The 11188-nt window shown below is 44.6% G+C and overlaps 1 protein-coding gene and 1 long non-coding RNA gene across 7 annotated transcripts in view; one reads left to right on the top strand and one right to left on the bottom strand.

Moving 5' to 3' along the window:
• Positions 1-4513: 4513 nt before the first annotated feature.
• LOC116787200 lies at positions 4514-8077 on the bottom strand. 3 transcript variants are annotated; one of them, XR_004357212.1, is made up of 4 exons: positions 7973-8077; positions 5669-5805; positions 4864-4933; positions 4514-4539 (listed from the first exon to the last, which is right to left on the bottom strand). It is a non-coding gene; the product is annotated as an uncharacterized LOC116787200 (long non-coding RNA). The 3 variants fall into 3 exon arrangements; XR_004357214.1 differs by lacking the exon at positions 4864-4933; XR_004357213.1 differs by lacking the exons at positions 4514-4539; positions 4864-4933 and adding an exon at positions 4676-4798.
• Positions 8078-8584: 507 nt separating this feature from the next.
• SCAF11 (SR-related CTD associated factor 11) overlaps positions 8585-11188 on the top strand; it is a 49224-nt gene continuing 46620 nt past the window's right edge. Inside the window, exon 1 of one of the 4 annotated variants that reach the window (XM_032687956.1) lies at positions 8585-8665. Coding sequence is in view for 3 of the 4 variants with exons in the window: in XM_032687958.1 (XP_032543849.1) it covers positions 9456-9527 (72 nt within the window). In the remaining variant the exon portion in view is untranslated. Of the gene's footprint in view, positions 8666-9192; positions 9528-9998; positions 10026-11188 lie in introns of those variants that run through there. The other 3 variants (XM_032687958.1, XM_032687953.1, XM_032687955.1) reach the window with 3 other exon arrangements.

Genomic DNA, 11188 nt, shown 5'->3' with positions numbered 1-11188 from the left:
CTGGGCTGCATTAGGCAAAGTATTGCCAGCAGGCTGAAGGAGGTGATCCTTCACCTCAGCTTAGCCCTGGAGTGCTGCATCCAGATCTAAGCTCCCCACTACAAGAGCAATACAGAGCTACTTGAGAGACTCTAGCAAAGGACTGCACAGATGATGAAGGGGTTGGAGTACCTCACATATGAGGCAAGGCCAAGAGACTGGGACTGTCCAGCCTCCGGGAGAAGAGGAGGGTCAGTGTGTACAAATTCCTAAAGGGAGGGTGTAGAGAAGACAGAGCTAGGCTCTTTTCAGTGGTGCCCAGAGACAGGACCCACAACAATGTACAAAACCTGAAACACAGGTGGTTCCCTCTGAATATCGGGAAACACTTTTTCACTGTGAGAGGTGACTAAGCACCAGCACAGGTTGCCCAGGGAGGCTGTGGTCTCCATCCTTGGAAATATTCAAAAGCCATCTAGACATGGTCCTGGGCAACCCACTTTAAATGGCCCTGCCTGAGTGAGGTGATATTGGACGAGATGACCTTCAGAGGTCCCTCCCAACCACAACCGTTCTGTGATTCTGTGAGTTCTGTCTGATAAACAAATGGATACATGACCATCCTGTACAGGTATATCACAAGGATATATCCAGTGTAAAAAGCACACAGAGATCATGAAGGACAGCTAAGGAGTTGTTATGGATGAGGGCAGTTACCTGCAGGTACTCCACCTAAACAGGTCTATGGTAACATCAAGGTGTTGGAGGAAGAAGGTAATTAAGATGCTGTTGCTTTCTTCAACAGCTGGCTAACTGATTTCTGACATTGCATGATAGTTTCAACCCAGTCTGTCTTTTTAGCTCTGGGTCCATTGAAGACATGATGGATTTTCCTTTCAGACACTACTCCAGAATTTGTCTTTCACCTCTCTGTCCTGTGAGCCCTGCTTGGGTGACATGTTCACACCATGGCACTCTCACTGGTCTGCCATGTAGAGCTGAGAGCATCAGGGACAGAGACCTTACAGCACGCAGGATGCCCCACAGCTTGGGAGCCCTGAGACTGCAGCAGAGGGCATATCAGAAGGTGCTCAACTCACTGAATTATCATTGGGAAGGTTACTTCCCTATTTTTTGGTATATTTACAGGTATGAAGGTGCTTAGAGTTTTGATTAGATTTTTCTTTTAGCATTTTAAATTCAAAGGACTAACAAACTTCAGGTGGAAAAAGCCTCACTGAAAAAAATCCTAGTTTAAGTGCTAAAAATAATTTTTGAATGTAACCATGGAAGAAAAAATAAACCAAAACACCCTAGAAAAACCCCAAGGCATGTGATGATGGACCTAGGAAATAATTACATTTCTGCTTAATTTTATGACCTGTGGGTAATCTCAGCAATTCAACAAAACTCTTCTCAGTGCATAAAGCCAACACCTCTTCTAGTGCAGCCTTGATGGTGGCTGCATGAGCATGAGCACCATAACATTAACAACTTCTCCACCTAGCTGCCTTCTTCCATAATGTCAACCTGAGACAAGCAGAAGTGCTACTTTGGGGCAAATGTCAGAAATAACTTATTTCAACACACTTTTGAAAATACTGTTCTCAGGGTATATTAAATGGGGCGTAGTACTTTTAGTAGAGTGAATACTTAGTTCTTGTTTTCGGTATAAAGATTGTTTAGTATGCACTAAAAATATTCCAGCAGTATTATATATGATTAAGGGATTTTTTTTAGTGGTGCCCTTATTAGCAAGTCCACTATGAACAATGTGTTTATTAGATAGCGAACAGCACTTCAGTTTGTACTGGACTATTTGCTAGCAACTCACGGGCGACTCTACTGGGTGATCAACTGGGGATTACTGTCTAGGGATTGTAATAACATAGCCCAGTTTGGGTGCAGTAAATCACTAATGTTCAAGTTATGCTATCAACATGAAGTATTTGATAATAATACAAAGCTAAATGGCTGTTTGGAAAAGCTGATGGTGGTGGTGTTGGCAGCAGATGTAATTCATGTGAGCTATACAGCAAATAATCTGAAGGCTGAAATGATTTCTTTAAAAGTTATGGCCAAGTTTTGTTCTTATTTTAGTCACTTGGATTATTGCCTGTTGTGCTTAGGACTTGACATTTGCTGAATGCATTTAAAGAATGCATTTAAAGAAACATGCACAACTCTAAAAGCAGTTAATAGAAGAAATGGTCTGAAAGCGCCCCTGAGAGCTGCTGCCTCAGAGCAACTCCTCTTTCCACCTGTGTGACACTGAACTGCATTTTTGGGTTTTGCCTTCTCTGAGGAAGAGCTATGCAACCAACACAGGGGATCAACAAACTGATATGGTAGACTCAGACTTACCGAAAACATGACACGAACTAAACAAAATCTAAACAATCCAGTAGAATCATCTTTTCTCATCACCATCTCACCAAAACATCACCAAAAGTGAACATGGATTGTCTCCTGCCCTCTCTGGGTATTGCCAGACAAGTTTGATTGACTCATGTGGAGCAATCAGAGGGTATAACCATCTCTAGTTATCTGCCTTGGTCATGATTACCACCTCACAACAGAGAGCAGAAACAATGCTTCAAAGTGCATGGCAAATTATTGTAAAGAACCATCGCTTTGGGATTTATTTGTATTTTGTGTGGTTGGGGTTTTTTTCCTGAAATGGAAACCTCTGGAAGAGGAACAGCTTAGACAGGAGGGGAAGGTAATATCTCTTGGTATGAACAGACAGACATTTTCTGGAGACACTGTTCTGCATCATGTTCTTTAACTTCTCTTGGATCACAACTTGATGGCATGGTAACTTGGATTTCAGAGACTCCCGTTCCTCCTAAATAAGAAAAAAGATAGGGAAGGAACATATTTTTCTAAGTTTGTTGATGTACGAGAATGCTGGTATGCAATAAGAACAGTACCTCCATCTATGGAGTCCAGCTGTATGGTACAAATTAAGAGGTAACACACAAATAACAAAATACCAATCAATGCTCCTATGGACAGGCCTCAGAAAGGTTTGTCTTCCCAAGTAACCATTACGTGTGATGGGGCCCCGCTCTCCTGGAGATGGCTGCACACCTGCCTGCCCACGGGAAGCAGCGAAATCATTCCTTGCTTGTGAGCGTGGCTTCTGCTTTCCCCATTAGATTGTCTGTAACTTAACCCATGAGTTTTCTGGCTATTACCTTTGCAGTTCTCTCCCCAGTCCTGCTGGTGAGACAGTGAGCAAGCGGTTGCGTGGGGCTTGGCTCCCAGCTGGGGCTAAACCATGACACCATTTAACTCCATTCCCTCTTATCCTCCTCTCGCTCTGTCACACACACAGTCCCACAGCAAAACCTTTCCATCCAATGAGATCAAACCCATGTGTGCCTTTAACTTGAGCTTAACTTTGCTTGTGCTTAGCCATCTCCCATAGTTCTTCTAAGATGAAGGGCAGCGGTTGCACCCAACACTTTTAACAGTATTTATCACAACCTGTCACAGCAAGTTTGAGTGAAACCAGTAAGCCTGTTGAGGGTGATGAAAAGAACCATTACATAATATGGTTGAGCTTAAATTCAATGGGCTAAATTGGTTAGACAAGTCACCATCCCACAAATTAGAAAACATAATTTGGAATGACAAAGGAACGTTGGCTATTTTTGGTAAGAAGTGTACTGTTGGGTTTTTGTGAGAAACTACAAGGTATGCACACACTATATGCTGGTGTTAAAAGCTCCAAGGATTTTTTATCTTAAGCCTGTGAATAAATGTGGTTGGTCACACCATAGTGCTAGGATATTTGCAAAATGCTCACAGGAACTCTTGGAATAATTAAAGAATGGTGTCTCCATGACAGGATAACAGCTATCCCATTTCTTGCCAAGGAAACAATATGGTTATGTATTATCAATTATGGCTAATTATCTCACATCCTGTTTTTTCTTCTTCAAGATATTCCATATTGCTGTTGATAACATCTTTCATTTCTACAGTGGGGAGTATTCCAGAGGATTCCACTCAATCTCCATGGAGCACAGTCAAAGTGTGACCACGACCTGGTATAGCAAGAGAAAAATTCCAGCCAAGACCATTACAAGATTCTTCTAATCCTATACCAAAGGGTTGCTACTACCCACAAAGAACTGAGAGAGTCTGATTTCCTAGGGTTTTGTCCAAGATCTTTAGCTTCAGAGCCAGAACACAATTTAGTTGAACAGGAAGCTCTCAGACACTGATGCATGGTTCCTGGACAGTGAAATACTGTGACTCTGAAATGTGTACTGTCAAATTTTTTCTGATCTGATCCCACCCACCCTTTGAAACTCAGTTTTGCCAAAGATTAAGCCAAGAGGGGGGGTTGTATTTACTTTACTAAATGGTAGACATAGTCAGTTCAAACATGACTAGTAGAACAAGTAGCAACTGAGTAATTTCTTCAGATGAGTTAGAAATCAAAAAAACCCAATTAAACAACCAAAGATCCAAAGCAGAGGTTTAATAACTCTGTTTCCAACATGGTTTCTAGAATTTGTGATTCCAATTCAGAATATTCTGTGGATCCTGCGATGTATTAAAACAAATATAAGAAAAAAGAAAGAAGAAGAAAAAAAGAAAACAGAACAGTTGTCCTTAGTCTGACTGACTATACTCTCAAAAAAGATTTTTTTTTTATGTATTAGACCAACCTTTTGCATTTACTTTGGCTAAAAAGCAGAAGTCTTGAATTCTTCACTAGTGTGTGTTAACTCATCCCACTTACTTTTATTTATAGAATATCATACTGTATTTCCAAACAATGAAACTTGCAAGCAAAGACATACTGCATGTAAATAAAAAAACAGTCTTTCAATCAAACATTTTTAAAACAAGGAAAAAAAAAAGAACCTCTAACATTGAAATAATATTCTCAGTGCAGCCAAGTATCTAAGGAATCTTGAAATAGGAAACACAGAACCTATTTGGATAGATATATACACAGCAGAATTGCAAAATTTTAAAATTCCCTAAAAAGCAATGAGAATGCCAGTACCAAATACAGAGACCTCAGATCACCACATTATTGAAACAATGAGCTAAACCCCCTAGTTTATTTTCAGTTAATTTAATTTTTTTTTGCATAATATATAAACACACGACAAAGCTGAATTGCAAATCAAAGCAATAATCAAAATTCATTATTGGAAAAAGGGAGAGAGATATCTCCAAAAAAACTCTGTGAAAAACTAATCAAGATAACAATTTCTAATTGCTTCAAAGTTAAGAAGAAGATAATGTCCAACACTAATTTTTCAAGAAATGATGCCCAAGCAGTCTCATTTCCTTTTATAGCAAAGTAACAGGCCCCTTGGATAGGACGGACAAAGCACTTACCATATATTTGATTTTAGTAATGTTGTTTAACCTCAGATAAAGATTGAGAAGGAATTGAAAAAGCTAAAGCAAATAAAAAATCTGTTACAAAGAGACAGGGGACAGTCTGATCCCAGAGCTTACGGTGGACTGGGATAAATATATGGGCTTCTGATGCAGCAGGAAGGATCACAGTTATGAATCAGAACAGCTTTCCAAAAGCATAAATTTTAAACTAGAGAAACAGACTGCTTGAGGAAGAACACTTTGGAAGAGAGAGTCCACCATCAGAGATCTTGAAGAACAGGTTGAGTGAAGGAGTAACATATGCATGACTGACCCTGCATGGGGCAGAGAGGGCGAATGAGCTCTGAATAACCCTCAGAGTTTCCACTTCAGATGTTTTTTATGTCATTTGAATACATTTGCATTCTTCAAAAGCTCCATAGATGAATTGTTCATTATTTAAATGAGCATCTGAAATCAGAGAGCAAAAGTTTTATATCATCAACAGTTCTTTTGTTCCCTGGGCATAGCATATTTTGGTGCCTTTAATAGCATATTTTGGTGCCTTTAACTGATCACTCCCAACAGTGTCACAATAGGAAGAACAATCCACTATGCTAAAATTTTCTCACCATATCTCTTCCAGACTCCAGAAATACCACTTCAGGGTCATTCAGGCTTATTACATTAAAAAAACCTTATAATAAATAGTCACCTGTGCCTTTGTTGCAATGTTGTGTAGATGGTAAAAGGTGTAGGATGGCACAGAATATTTCCAAGTTAAGAATTTAAATTCACAGCACAAATACACAGTTATCTCCATCTTCTCCTCTGTGATCTATGCCAACCCTCATTTCTCCACTCATGGATAACTACCATTTTGTCCCTCAGGAGTACCACTCTTGACTCATCCCTGCTTTCATCAAGCATCACCTCATCTCATTTGGTGTACCACATTGTGATCAAAATCTCTCAATCTGTTCTGCCATCATCGCTCTCTCTCCCTCACCCAAATACCACTCATTTCTAGTATCACACTCTCTGTTGCTCCCCTCTCCAAATGACCATGCCCTCACTCACACCGTTCTCCCCGTGTGTATTCCAGTTTTCCTCTGGCACATCTAGCTTCTATCCGTACTCACAGCTGCACTATGAATACGACTCTGCTTCTGCTTCCTCACCATGCTGCTCTACCGAGAGAAACATCAGTCAGTCTATTCAAAGCACAGCACTTGGAGTCACTTGTTTTATTACAGGACTTTGTTTAATCTCAATTTTCAAAGCACCTAATTGCTTTCCTTATATTATCCAATTGAAGATTTGGGGAGTTCATTAACCTTAATCACTTTAAAGTCAGACTCATCTTAAACATTTCGTCTCCATTCCTAAGTGTGTGCTTTCCAAATGTCCTACTTAGAACATCTGGGATCAGGTCATCACTGTGTGGGTGTAACTCAAACTGTGTATTCTATACCTTTCCATGCGATTTCCCAGAAACTGTTATCAATAGACCATTTACAGCGCCTGACCCCTCAGGCTATAAGCTGGGTGTTAAGAGGCCTGTGAGATAGGAGGATGCTCCTGTCCTCACACCCATTGTGGAACTCCCCACCCTGAGGGAGGTACTGGGCATTCCTGCCTGAACCTGAGGATATATAATCTTGGAGTCTTGGGACTTCTGGTACCACTCGTGGGATCCAGAGAAGGACTGGAAATTGGACTGGACTGTGACCACCACTCTCAACCAGACTGCAACAGCACTCCTAACTGGACTGTGATCACCACCCTTGACCGGACTGCAACCAACACTCTCACCAACAGGTTTTCCCTCTCCTTTTACTATGGGACTCAGGGGGACCATGTGGGGCTCAGCATAGGGAGGGGGGCCGAACGAACACCACTCTGTTCATGCCCCGGGGTGCTGGGTTACACAGCTGGGTTTTGTGGGTTAAAACCAATTGTTTGTCTGTGTAATTGTATTTATTGTACTATTTTTATTAAATTGTTATTCTGACTTATAATCTCTTTTGAGTTGGGTCCATTTCCCCTGCCAGTTTACCTTTAAATCAGCACACACCAAACTATGTCTGTAGTCTTATTTCTTATTACATTTCCCTACAGCCTGCCAATGGCACAGTCTTTTCATTCCTTCCTGTGATTCTTACATTCTGTCCCCACAGCCTGCTCGCACTTAAGTTCTTCTGAGTTGATCTTAAATTAATACTCTGTCAGCGATCATGGCAACTAATAAGGTCTCATAATTTTTCAGAGGCTAACGCTGACACATATTTGACTCTACTCAGGCTGCGACAGCTTCATTCTGAACACAAGGAGACACTCAACCAATCCTGCGTATGTGGGGTCGCTGCTTCCCCTTCCCTGTCGTTTGTTGCTATGGCAGGCATGTTGCCCTGGGGGTTCAGCTGAGGGTTGGGCTCTCCCCAGCGCTGCTCTGAGCCAGTGCGGAGGAGCCTCCAGCAGACACAGTCTGGTGGGGCTGTGATGCAGTGCAAAAAACAGGCCAGCAGCGGCTGCTGCACCGAACTGTTTCCCGTCTGCCATAGGCAGGACCTACGACAACACGGCAAACTACTTTGACAATAACGGGTTATGCGAACGTATAAGAACTAAACCGCACTGTTTCCGTGAGCCCCACGAGCCGCGGCCGGCACCGACCCCGCGCCCTCTGGGTCAGTCCCTTGCAGCAACACTGCTTCCTCCCCCTGCGGGGCCAGGCCCACGCGGCCCCGTCACACACCCCTGTGGTCACAGGGCTTCCTCCAGTGCGCATTTCGTCCAATTTTATTAAAATAATAATAATAATAATAATGCTAAAATAAATAAATAATTTTAAAAGGGTTGGCATCCGGCTGCCCCTCGTCGCGATCAGATGACGTCACAGTCAGGCCCGCATCCCTCGGCCGCGCCCCTCCGCCACCAGAGGGCGCCACCGCCCGCAGCGCGCGGCTCCGCCGCGGGGCGGGGCCGGCAGGTCACGTGTCCTCCCTGTGCCCGCCCCCGCCCCTCCCTCGCGGGAGGACCTATCCCACAATGCTCGCGGGGGCGGGGCGGGCTCGAGGCGTCTCTGTGGTTGCCCCGCCCGCCCGTGCCCTGGCGGCGCAGCGCCCTCGCGCGAGCCCCGCCGGCGCTGCCGCCCCGCCACCGCGCGCACATGTGGCGGCGCGGCGCGCGCTGAGCGCGCGGGGCCCCCAGAACTGCGGGAGCCCTGAGGGGGCGCGGGGACCGGGACACGGACCAGGACCGGGACACGGACCAGGACCCGCCGATCCGTGCGGGGCAGCGGCCGCGCCAGGGGACGACGCAGCGCCAGGTGAGCACCGGCGGTCGGGGCCGGCCGGCTCCCTCGGGAGTTTCCGCGCGGAGAAGGGAGGCACTCAGGGCCGCGGTCCGGGGCCGGGCGCCGGCAGGAAGGGAGAGAAGGGGAGGGCAGGGAAGGCGCGGGCACTGCCGTCCCGCTTCGGCCCGGCCTTGGCCCGCGCGGAGCCCGCCGGACCGGGGCGCTCCCGCCGCTCCGCCGAGCTGGGCGGAGTTTGCTGCCGGCTCCGGCCGCGGATGCCCCCCTTCCCTTCCCTCCCCTTCCCTCCCCTCCCCGCCTCTGCTCTCCGCTCCTCTCGCCGCCCGCGTCGTGGCGCCGGCCGGGAGGGAGCCCGGCCCGGCCCGGTGCCCCCGCTCGGCCCCTGCGGGTCCGCGTCCAGCTCCCGGGACTAGAGGGGAACAAAGCGGGGCGGCAGCGGCGATCCGGGGCCCTCCGCGCCCACAGCTTTTGTGGAGCCGCCCCGGGAGCAGCGGCAACCCTGGAGCCCTGCCCGGGGACCCTGCGCGGCGCTGAACAAAGATACGGCCCGGCGAGGCACTGCCGTCCCGCCGCTCCCGGACCGGCCTCCTGGAGCCGTAAACATCGGGAGCGTTTGCTGGACGAGCGGCTTCTGAAGTGTCCGGAGTTACCGGGGGCCTTGGAGTTGTGGAGGAAGTTGCACGAAGAGGCTCAGCTCAGAGCCCAGCTCTGCTTTTGTGCTGTTGTGGGATCGCGAGTGACTTAAACATCAGCAAAGTTGCGCAGAGTAGCGCTGGAGCCTGGAAGCAATGCAGTTACCGAGCCAATGACATACTCTCCAGTACTACTTCTGTTTTATAGTACATGGTGTCCTATTTTCTTTTTTTTTTTCCCTTTGGTGAGTATTAAGGAATATTATTAGCCTGAGCTCTAAATGTAACTCATCTTTGACAATCCATCTCCACGTTTTCCTCTTACTCGACTACTAATTACTTTTAAATTCTTAGGAAGAATGAAATAACAGAAAGGCCAGGTAGTTACCGTGTGTTTAGTTTCAGTAACTAGGTGCTGTTGGCAGAGTCGTTATTTAGAATGTCAAGAGATGGTTAAGGCTGTGCCCATCGAAGTAGTAATTATATAATGCTGGTGATTATTGAAGGGCTATTTTAAGATTGTAATTTTATAGCTTTGGTAACCTTAAAAGGGAAATCTAGCTAACTTAGTGTCTGATGTTAAGTTTGTAGATCACTGATGTATGATGTACTTTTGATTTTCTTTTTAGTGGATCATAGTTTTCAGTGTAATCTAACTTAGTATTACTATGTAGGTATTCAGACTCTTACATGTGGGAGAGTCATTTTGTCAGGATTTCATTTGATCTTTGCAGAAATAAATGGTAGGTTTCTTAAATGACATGGTGACAAAAATTTACTATTATTTGGTTGATTATATGTGGTAATCCATGTCTCTTGTTTTTTAACTGGAAAAGCTGTATTTAGAGATTGACAGTATTAAAAGAAAATGGATAGCATCCTCTTCAGAAGCATGGAAAAGACTTGGAAGTGATCCCAAGTACTTTTTCAAATGTTTCCTTTAGCATTTCTAGGAATACAGTGTTTGTTTTTCTGATTTCCTTAGATAAGATGAAAAATATTGGAGGTAGGGGGAAGGCTATTTAAACTTTTAGTCAGAATATTAAATCTATTGAAGCTTTCCTTTTAGTAGTTTTACATTTGCTGATGTGTCAACTTCCAGGGTGACAAATGACACAAATAAGAGAGATATATCCATTTTCGTTCATGTTTCACTTACCTTAAAGTCTGCTCGTGAATGAGCAGAACGAACAACAGCTTTGTGGCCTGGGCGAGCGGCACTGAGAGGAATTCTCTCTCTTCCAAATGATCATGGAAGAGAATGTTTCTCAGTGCTTTAATAGCAGTAAGCCTGGGTTCACTGGTTTGCCTCGTATTCAGATCATCTTTATGATTGGGAACACTTTTCCAGGTATACAGTGAGTGTTTTGACCCTGAATTCTGCAACACAGTATGTTAAGGTTTGACCCCACAGGCAGATGTAAGTTTATCATGTTCTCTTGTCAGCTATTGCTTTCAAAACATCCAGAGGATAGAGTTTTTGTGCTCTCAGCTGGCTGTAGTTTGGTGCAGTTATTGCATGACTTCTAGCCCCTGGTTTTATAAAACTTGTAGATTGTTCTGTTTCTCATACGTGATGGTTCTTCTCGGGTTACAAACATCTGTTGGTTTTTGGTTTTATCTCCTGTTACAGGGATTCTTTGCAGAATCTTCTCAGTTTTCCACTGTCTTGAGTACTAAAAAACCTGTGCAAAAGCTTTATATTACTTAAGTTTGCTTTATATGGTAATTAGAGGGTGATTTTTCTTTCAGTTAATGATGTATTTAAACATATATGATATTAATGGGGGGGAAAAAAAGCACTGCTGATAAGAGTTTGATGGGCTGACTTGCCATACCTACACCAAAATTCTTGGAGCCTGGCCTTTTGTCAATCCACTGTTCAGTGTTCAGAGTTTTTTTGCCA

Source organism: Chiroxiphia lanceolata, chromosome 5 (assembly GCF_009829145.1).
Source record: "Chiroxiphia lanceolata isolate bChiLan1 chromosome 5, bChiLan1.pri, whole genome shotgun sequence".
Lineage (NCBI taxonomy): Eukaryota > Metazoa > Chordata > Aves > Passeriformes > Pipridae > Chiroxiphia > Chiroxiphia lanceolata.
This window is presented reverse-complemented; position numbering and strand designations above follow the sequence as displayed.